General features: G+C 45.2%; 1 protein-coding gene across 1 annotated transcript; it reads right to left on the reverse strand.

Moving 5' to 3' along the window:
* Positions 1–256: 256 nt before the first annotated feature.
* On the reverse strand, positions 257–10,135 carry LOC135830745 (adhesion G-protein coupled receptor G2-like). The gene is made up of 6 exons (XM_065342965.1): positions 10,000–10,135; positions 8,235–8,274; positions 6,351–7,085; positions 5,812–5,890; positions 3,203–3,222; positions 257–314 (listed from the first exon to the last, which is right to left on the reverse strand). Exons 1-6 carry the CDS (start codon positions 10,133–10,135, stop codon positions 257–259), a joined length of 1,068 nt encoding a protein of 355 aa, XP_065199037.1.
* Positions 10,136–10,732: the final 597 nt, after the last annotated feature.

Here is a 10,732-nt window from a genome sequence, read left to right on the forward strand (position 1 = left end):
GTGTAGAATGTCTGTACCGTTGGTTAGTGTCCTGCACTGTTATCGCATGAGCTATTTGTCAAGTAACTGGTGGTGCTAGTGGATAGTATAGCGTAACATGTAGCTCCCTGGTCCACTTTTCTTCTGAAAATTAATCCTTGGCTCTCTCCCCCCCTCGTCTAATAAAACAAAGCGTGTGTAATTTCACCTTCATACAAAACGAAATGCACAACTCATCTTACATGTACTCCTACATTCGCATCGTTCGACGCTAAAGCTAGCCGTTTACACACAAGCAAGGGCTAATAACTTTATTACTATTATTCTGATCATCGCTCATTAGGTGACACTTGAATTAGCAACGAGCACGAAATCGCCCTGCTGGTCGTATTTTTTTCTCAGAATGTCACGTTTTTCGTCAGTGTTTATGAAAAAAAAAAAAAAAATTCACGGTTCGCGTGAGACTCGGCTGGAAGCCGGGTTTTCCACATCAGTAGGAACGCCACCACCCTTCAAGGATCAAGGCGCAGATGCAGCTCCTAAAGCGGTGGGAGGTGAGTAGATCAGCTCACCAGCAAGTGGTCAAAGACCGAAAATCCCATTCACTGCATCCATGTTTTCCTCGTGCCAGGCCACGAGTTCCCAATTAACTGTGGGTCGCAGCACGGCTGGACAAAATCCTTCCGCTTCCAAGCAGGACTTGAACCTGGTACCCTTTGTTTCTCAATCATGGTCTTAGACCATCCCACTATGCCTGCCTGCTCAGTGTTTATGAAAACGACGTTCAAATCTTATAATAATATTGTTCCATTGCGTTGATATCATTCTTATCTCCACAGAAACATTTTACTTATACACAATATTTCGGGAGCAGCACGGTCTTTAATATTTTTCATCAGCTCTTACGTAGTACGCAATGTCTTATGTCTCATGAACATGAATTCTGCCCATTGACCATTGACCGTGCATTTGCCATTGATCACCATCTGTTTGTCTCCGGCCGTGAGCCACATAGTAGTTCTCGTCTTCCATTTAGCGTTACGACGTCCATGCAATATCAAACAGACTGTCTTATGTCAGTGATTATTAGAAGCTGCAGGTTTGACAGTACACTGTCAGATGGGTCATGCTGGTCTCTTGCACTAGCGAGTACAACTTACTTACCTGGTTTTATGATGTGTAGATCTACCTGTTTAACGTAAAAGGATGTAACTGGTGCACACAGCACGAATAAGCCGTAATTATGCCCTTCAGTAGTACTGCTTTTTAGTTCGAGTGGACGAGTAACGGAACGTCTTCTGAGAAGCCTTACTAACAGGTGGTAGTAACAAGTTGTTCTCAGTGGTGAGGACGCGAGGCTTGGCAAGGAAGTCAGCAACCCCGCCATTGTTCAAGTCTTCCTGGAAGAGAAAGCGTAGTTGGAACACGTGGTTATAAGTGTTGAGGATACGAGGTTTGGCAAGGAAGCCAGCTACCTGTGCATCGCTATTTCTCAATTCTGTCTGGAAGAGAAGTGTTCTTGTTAGACTTCGGCCAGCGAGGAAGTGCAACTTGACGGTAGCTTCCGCGGTTCCCCGCATTGGGTATGGCTCCGACAGCCTTGACCACGATGACGAGAAATCCAATGCTGGTATGGGTCTCAGCAATGGGTATTGCTGTGTCGCCGGTCCGTACGAGCTCTCAATGTCCTGCGGTTTGCATGTGTTATTATAGGGATAAGGCGCGTGTGGTGATCTGCTCGTCTCTGAAGACAGCTAATCCTACCAACACCTGAATTTCTTGTTATCACGGCTATAATCCGTCTTTAATTCCCGTAGCTATGCAGAAGACGTTACTTCAGTAACGTCTGGCGCTAGCCAGGGTCCACACAGCTTTAATTTGGTATTTGTGTGTTTGTTTGTTTGTGTGTTTGTCACGCCTGGCGCTATCCCGTATCTGTCCCGTACCGTACCGTACCATCAAACACAGCTGGCCACATACAGCTGGCCGCAATATTCAAATAGGGCTTTCAAACGCAAGATCATAACGTGAAGCAACTTGGAAGAATGGGTATGAATGCGAAGTGTATGGGGAATGCATGAAGGGCGATAGTGCGGGTTCAAATCCCAGGATATGCCTGAAAAAAGTAGGAGAATTGAAAAATTTATAATATCCCTATGCTTTTTGCTGACATCAATCTCGTGGCCAGGATACAGCTGCCTTAGTATTACCTACTGCATGTACATCTATTGGGTATGGACTGCGCTCATTTTCTTTTCTGGCTGCAGGTCCGTGGAACACTCTTCCTACAAACTGTCGTCAGGCACAATCTGCTGGTACTTTTGCTCACCTCACAAAGATTCACCTAGGGTTCCCTGTAACAAGGCCATGCCTGTTGGGACTCCCCTAGTCAAATAATAAATACTACTACTACTACTACCAAGAGTGCATAAACAGTGTTTATGGACTCTTGCTACTACTACTACTACTATCAAGGCGGTAGACGGTGTCGCCTTACCCACGATCGTACCTTTCCCGTACCTATCCCGTACCGTACCGTACCATCAAAGACGGCTGGCCACAATGCATATTCAAATAGGGCTTTCAAATGCAAGATCATAACGTGAAGCAACTTGGAAGAATTAGTAGTTTATCGGGGGAGGCATGCAGGGCGCGCGATAGTGCGGGTTCGAATCCCAGGTTATGTCTAAAAAAAGGATTTTTTTAAAGAATTTATAACATCCCTATGCTTTTTTTTGTCTAGGTCATCAAGGCAAAAAAGCATAGCGTAGGGCCCTGAGCTTCCAAGCTCTCTCGTTGATTCTGCTTACACTCGGCAAGACCCCAATGTGAAACGCCCCAAATGGCTGTGGCACCACGTGGGAAAACGAGAAAAAATTCTACGAAATCGTCCCAGGGGAGTTTTCTTGTTTATAATACGGACAACTGTGACCTTACGTAAAACGAGCGTTAGAACATTGCATGTCCCATTAGTTAGTACATGTTTGTGTTCGTTATTGTTTGCTTCAATCCCTTGTTATAATTAGACTCGGTGGCGTCCTAGGTCCTCTTATTATAGAAATATTAAATAAAGTTCACACATGTGTAATGGGTAGCCGAGTGGTAGGCGCGGTGAAATCAACAAAAAATTAGTTTTATTCTACTTCTCTCAGGTACACACCTGAGATATAATTATTAGTGAAAGAAGAAGCGGCAAATAAATAACTTTCTCTCCGGTGCTCACCTAGAGGCTGATTTCTTCTTCTTCGAGTTAGCTTTCGTTGCTATCTAATCTTATCTAATTAAAACAGAAAAACGCAGCTGCTTTTATGCAGCAGGCGCCGTACGCTTATATGCGGAGATACAACATAAGGTCGTTCCGTATTAGTTCCGTACTCCTTCCGTATTGGTCGGGCAGGGATACTACACCCTACCTTCCTACAGATAATCACGCCCTCGTGATTTTCAAAAAATTAGTGAAGTGTTACGAACACAGCGTCAACCGGAAGATGGTAAATTATATCGGAAATGATAACGTTTAGAGTAGACAGAAGAAATGAACTGATGACAAATCATAAAGTAGAAGCACACCAGGTTCACACGATCTCTCGGGGTCAAAAGGGAAAGATTAGAGAGGTTAAGTTTCACGTAAAAGTCTTACGTCCGTGAACTTTTACGTCAAAAAGTGAAAAAACTCACGTAAAATTTGACGTGTTTTACGTGAGTTGACTGTCCCGCACGTAAGTTCATGACGTGAGTTTTTGGAAGTTTCGCTTGGTTATCCCGACCGAATTTGTGTGAGTTTCCTGAATTTTATCGAGATTTATCGAGTTTGTTGGAAGATTTGATATTTGTGCGAACTAACCCGAATCCTGCCAGGCAAAATTTCACGTCACGTCACACGTGTAACTTAACCTCTAAAAATTACACGTAACGTGAGATTTGCACCACGTTTTGAAAAAGGGCAAAAAACGTGTAACTTAACCTCTCTAATGGTCCTCCAAACCGGACGTGAAAGACAGCCAAATTTCTGCACATCGCGAGCTCAAACTGCCAGGAAATTCACAATTTCAAAAAAATGCATTGCATCTTGGGAACTTACTCCGGTACACACCTGGAGTGTAAAAGGGGATTCTCACACACTTCTCTCACCAGGTTACTTAGGTAAACCGTGGCTCACCATGATCAGACGCCTACCAAACTAAACTGGATTCACACACTCGCATAAAGGAAGACTGAAGAGAATAGGGAGACTGAAGGAAGACAGGAAAGAAAATGCCATACCTGGAATCAGCGTTAGTAACCACCGCGGCGGCTGGAGCTACGGCGGAGGGCAAGCCAGGTTTTATCTTCATCTTGGTTGAGCCGGTCACTCAGAGCGGCTAGCTCGGCGTCAGACAAATGACCTCCCTCCTCGTCTTGAATCGTGGTCTTCACATTGTCAATAGCATCGCTTTGCGCGACGCAAAGAGTGATGGTCTAGCCAGGAAGAGTGATGACGAAAATCTGCATCCCACTACGGAGGCGAAGTACCAAGTGAAGAGTGGGCTCCTGCTTCCGACTGCGTGAAGGCGAAAATCAAACGCTGCTGGTCTTGGGGACTACCCTCCTTGTCTTGGGCAGCAGACTGCCTGTTGTCGTCCTCATCAGCGTCGCCATCACCACCGGTAGTATACATGTAGGTAGCGGGTCGCTTGGAATCGCCATCGGAGTCTCCAGTGGATGCCATGCGGAGGGAAGGGTGATCCACGCTAGCACCCTGACTGTGCTGCAAGCTAATAAGCAGGGCCAGGCCCAGGAAGGCAAGAAACATGATTCTCATATTGATTCGTCGCAGGGAGCTGCAGCGGGTTGAGCCATGGGGGTCTGGGGTCGAATCACGTTGTTTTATTTAAAACTACACCGCTGCCACCAATGTAACAGGCGCCGTACGCTTATATGCGGAGATACAACATAAGGTCGTTCCGTATTAGTTCCGTACTGCTTCCGTATTGGTCGGGCAGGGATACTACACATGCCCGTTACCACTTTCTGACTCAAATGTTTTGAAGAACACAAACAGCTTAGGAAGTTTCGCTGGCGTCAGGCCACCAAATGCCTGGTATACCAAGGTGGCAGATGCAGCGGTGAGGGTGAGTTGGTAACTCTCACAACCAATGCCCAACAAGGCTGCGAACCTTGTTAGCTCCATCCATGTTACCCTCACTCCGAGCAGTGAGTAGATCTACCCAGTTGACCATGGGTGCCGGCACAGTTCATTGCATGTAAAGTGGTTCACGCATGCATCACCGCATTTGTTAGCACAGTACACGCTTCCTGCTCCCAGACGGGGTCACGAACTCGGGACCTTGTGATTCGCAAGCAAGCCCACAACCACTCGACCAAAGCGATAATTATATTGATGATTGTGCTCTTTACGCAAAGAACTAGCCGATAGACAGATTCAGTAGGGGTAAAGTTGTACACTGGAAAGTGTACAATATGTGCCGGTATTTACTTTCAAAATTAATGATTTTCTTATCAGATTAAAATGGTCGCTGTATCCAGTGCAGTTGCTGTATAGAACTGTCCGTGCATGGAAAGACGACATTAAAAGCAGATGGTCGCTAAACACAGAGGTCGCTAAACACAGAGGTCGCTTACACCAGGTTCTACTGTACATGTTCGTACTAGGCGAGTTCCACTGGATAAACAAAGCTAACAGCATCTGCGGTAGTCCACAACTTTTTACATAATGTAGTGTCTTGTATAACCATGATAACCGCCTGTCTTGTATAGAAGCTTGTTTTAGAACACAAGCCTGATGTTTAAGATACACTGTCAGCACGTAAGCCTAGTTTAGTGTTGACATACATAGAGATACGTGGTTTGAATAGAAGACTGACTTGAATAGAAGACTAGCACTGACATCGGTTTATACGGCTGTAAGCATCTGCCTTTATACACGACATTACAGAAAGCAATCGTTACACAGGAAAGTCATCCGAGGCTAGCAAAGCGGACATGAAGTAAGAAGGATCGCGGTTTTTTGTGGGGCATCAGCCTCCGCAAAAAAGAGAAACAGAAAGAACAGAATCAAAGATAAAGGGGTGGGGAGAGAGCGATATATATAAATAGAGAGAGAGACACACACAAACGCACACGCACGCGCACACACACACACATAAACAGACAGAGATAGACACAATTATAGACATGCATACACACATACGCACACATGCACACACACACACACATGTATACCCGGACGCGTGTGCATGTACACACACATACCTACACATAATATTCTGTACACAACCCCCCCCCCCCCACACACACACATACACACACACACACGAATACAGAGGTAGCAGAGAAGAATCGGTGATGGAAATGTATCATCTCAGCGTTACACAATGTCTTCTTCTTCATCTTCTTCTCTCTGACCCATACTTCCTTCTTCCTGGGTTTCTGAGAGTTCCAGCATTTCGCCTGTGCTTCTGAGACGGAATGTAGTGGTTTGTAGGGACCCTGTATCAGAAATTCCAACCAAAGGAGTTAGACTGGTGATGCTGGATAATTGCTGACTACTCAGCTGCCTATCCTCTTCCGAAAGCTGTCGATCCTCCAGGTTTCTTCCCTCTGCAGCAGGATTTTCAATGGTGGGGTTCCTTTCACTTCTGCTGCCCGGCCGGTGGGTCGAGGCGTTCGGTATAGATCCTGCGCTACCTGTTACGTTGGTCGAGCGCTGGGAAGTGCTTGTGAGCCTGGGGAAATGCAGCAGCACTGATGCAATGGATGCTCGCCAGGTGGTACGCACGTCTACGTCACGTGACACGTGTAGAAAGATTCCCAGTCCCTGCAGAGTGTTGGTGATGGCAAAGATGAATTGAAGAGCGAGGTGATCATAGACGGCTACCAGGGCACCAAACAGCCAGGAAATTCCTAGCAGAACTGACAATGCAACGACGACTCGAAGTAGATACGACACACTGGACGTGTCTTTTGCCTTTCCTGTTATCGCACTGCTTCTGTGATGGCGCAACAAGACTACTACTCGTACGATTACTGCTATATTTGAGAGCAGCCAGACACACATCGGAGCGATGAACGCTACGTAGAACACAGTATCGTTGGCAATCCAACAACTGCAGGAATCAGAAACACGAACAAACATCACAGTTCAGGATCCTAAGTGGTGTGTTACTGCGTGTTATGTGTGTACCATTGTACAGTGCTACCAAGTGCCCTCTACCCCGATGCGTACTGCCCCGTGCCATTTGGCAGAAATTTTCAGAGATTTGCGGCGTTGTTTTTCTCTTCAGGACAAATTTTTGACTGATTTAGTGAAATTTGGAAAAAAAAACGATACTGTACAACCTTTCCAGCTACAGGCTTCACGTCTTGTGAAGCCTACGAATACAATTTTCAACTTCGCCAGGTCATTACTTTGGTCTACTTTGCTTGATTTGCACAATTTAGGGCTCGTTGGAAAGCGCTTCGCAGGAGCAACGCTAGGATGCCAAGCTCCATTATGAAGCCGGTACAAATCAGGCGCGGTAGCACAGCAAAATCGTCTCTAAGCCTAATATGCAAGCAAATTCGCCCCATCAACGCCATTCCACTCTCCTTCATCGCAGAACGCTCAACTTTTTTCTAGGCGATTCAAACCTCAGTCGGCTACATCATTATAAAGTGCTCGGTCGCTCAAAGAGCACACAAAACGGGATTTCGCCCCAAAACGGCGAAGAGATCGATCAAACATTTGATTTTCCGTGGTAAGAATACCTGAATACGGAGCGCAATATCTGTGAAGTCCGACATCGTATCTCTTCAGTGATTATTGCATTGGACAGCTTGCATTTGTTGCTACAACGTAGACCCTTCGATTGTTGCATTTGAACAAGGAACTATGGAGCTACGAAGGTTTTAGTAATCGACTATACATGCACGTGAACGTTTGCGGGATATTCGATTGAAATCTGTACCGCGGATAAACTTCGTTTTTCCGTAAAAAATATGGACAAATACGGGCGGTTGGCAACACGGTTTTGTATGTGTTTTGGTTTGCATCGCCAGTGTCATCTGACTTATCTTGCATGGAAAGCCCAGCATAGACAATACGCAAGTCCAAAGTTGTGCCACTAGAAGAAAGAGAGAGGGAGACAGAGAGAGATGCTGAGAGAGAGAGATAAAGACAGCCAGACACAAAGACAGACAGAGAGACAGATATGGAGGGAGAGAAAGACATAAAGCGAGAGAGGGATACGCTAAAGGAATTCACATCATCGTCTTACTATATTCCGCTGCCATACAAGTCGAAGCTTCCAATTCCTCCTGAGATGGCAACAATGAATAGTGGCATACCTAGAAAAACACACATTGAAATCAACTATAACCTTTGGAAAATGCGTGCACTTGAGGTGATATTTTTGAGAGGAACCTTTTTTAAAGTCTTATATGTTAGAATAACGTTTTACAGCAAATACAATGCAACTTCAGTACATCACTTTTACACCGTTAAACACTGGAAATCCATGTCCAGATCAAGAAAGTGTGGCACTTGCACATATGGGGTGAGACGCAATTTTTTGTTCCACAGCTAAAATTGAAGTCACGCGTTTGACAATGCGTTCTTTCCAGAAGGCCGAAAAGCAAAAAATCCACCGCCACTTTGTTTCTAGTAGGCATCCACGTCAGGTTTGTCTTAGACAGTGTGAGAGAAACATCGGGTTTTATAGTACATTTCAAAAAGATTTACAATCAGGTTTTGGTCTTAAAAAGTATGAAGATGAGGGAAATTTGGACAACAAAGTACAAAGAATGGCTTGTTAGGACACGGCAAATTGTTCTGTGAAGGTCTTGGAGTAATTGGACTAGCCGTTAAGGAGTTAGAATTTCGGCCAGGTTTCCGGCCTTTCCCATGGTTTACAATTTGCCCTGGAAACCATTATCGATTTTTGAATAAAAAAACCACGATTTATCCTTTCCTTTTTGGCCTTGTGGTTATGAATGCTGTCTGCTGACCATGAAGTTGTGAGTTCAAATCCCAAACTATCTTCGAGTCAAACTGTTTTTTCATTGTTTTGGTGATCTACAAGACAAAATTTAATCCAAACGATGGGCGGATTCCCACCCCATATCATACTAAAGACCAAGGGGGGGGGCATTTCCCTGGTGACTGGATCACGCCATGTGATTCTGAACACACCCACAACACTGAAACAGTGTGAGTGAACACGGAAGTCATTGCGCTGTAGCTACGCGTTGTTAAATACACCAGCACATCGATCCATCGATTTATTTTTGAGAGTTATTTTAATATTTCAAGATCGCCAATATATTTGAATTTAGGAGTCAACGCCGTCTTCTATCAGCTATCACAGGCGCCTGCTTTTCTCAAGATGTTGTCGAAGTCACACGGATAGCTTTGCCAAATCATAGCCTTGGGAATGAGTCTGTGTCGATGTCATTTTCGTCACATGGTGAGAGTAAATTGCATCACAGCTCAAAGAAACTATTTGAGCACAAAACGAATTGGGACCCATCCCGCTCGTCAACATTTACCACACATTCGACATGTCCCCTCTGACTCCATATCAATACGAGGAAGAACTCGTTTGTTGTAAATCAGACGTACGTGTACCGACGTGAGTGAGTTGTCATTTTCATGCATTCGCGCGGAATATTTCTTCGGGTTCACAGTGAGTTTTTCGAGGCAGCGCTCGAGGGCTCATACGGTAAGACGGCAAACTCCCCGGGCGATCACCAGGATTGCAAATCTTTTTGAAACAGACTGTAAGTTCTGCTTGGAAGTGATTCTGACGACTGATTATGGGGTGGTGGCGTCCCACGAAGCGAAAAGGTGGTTCTTGACCAGGGAGTTGTACGACTCCTTGTTCTTGACCTGCCCGGTACGCGAACCCGTCGATTTTTTGGAAGTGATTGAGTTTTTTTTCGACCGTGCTACGACTTACAGTGAGTTGGAAATATGTGTCTCAACTATCAAGAGAGTGATAAACAGAAAACAGTTCCCAATTTCTTGCCATGCATTTGACTTACCTGCAGTCACCACATACGCTACTTTCACAGTGGACTGGTTGACAGCAGTTAGCAGATTCACCAGTTGTTTGTACAGCAAGAAGGCATCCAACGAGGTCAGCGCAAATGCCAGCAGAAATAGGAAGTGCAGCAACATGGCAATGGCTGTGCATGCTGCTCTGTTGGCCGTTGCACGTACTCCCAATGTGAACAGTAACAGCGCTAGCAGCAAGCTGGTACTCAGGCAGAAGACGATACGGTGGTGACGACGATTACGTATTGACCTGAAAACAAAATTGTAATAGTGATGGGAGATCAATGTTGTCACCATCCACAGAGAGATAGGGATACAGATGGAAAAATGCATAAGAACATGAAGAGATATGTGGACACAGAGACGTGTACGCAACTGGACACACATGGCACACTTGCGCGTACGCAGTCACAAAATAGACGTATAAACAGACTTCGGACCTTGGGCGCCCATCGCTAGTGCGATGAGACCATGCACAAACACACACACATACACATGCACACACATACACATACACATACGCACACACTCACACATACACACACACACATGCAAGGGCGCATGTGTATAGGAAGAAAACCGGACTAGCAGACGGAAAGAAAAACAGACAGAAGCACCTTAAATACAGATATTATCAAGAGCAGTTGTTGATCACTTGACACATTGGAAGACAATAAGGTCTACATGCGTGGTCAAATTGTTTCTCACGGTTCTCATGAG

This window comes from Sycon ciliatum, unplaced genomic scaffold, assembly GCF_964019385.1.
Source record: "Sycon ciliatum unplaced genomic scaffold, ocSycCili1.1 SCAFFOLD_535, whole genome shotgun sequence".
NCBI classification, from domain to species: domain Eukaryota; kingdom Metazoa; phylum Porifera; class Calcarea; order Leucosolenida; family Sycettidae; genus Sycon; species Sycon ciliatum.

Coding starts and splice junctions, on each gene's coding strand:
- LOC135830745 (XM_065342965.1), bottom strand. CDS start 10,135: ATGTTGCTGCACTTCCTATTTCTGCTGGCATTTGCGCTGACCTCGTTG. Junction 3,223..5,811: donor TTCAAACCACGTATCTCTAT/GTATGTCAACAC, acceptor GCTAACTCGAAG/AAGAAGAAATCAGCCTCTAG. Junction 315..3,202: donor AAGAAGAAATCAGCCTCTAG/GTGAGCACCGGA, acceptor TCACCTAATGAG/CGATGATCAGAATAATAGTA.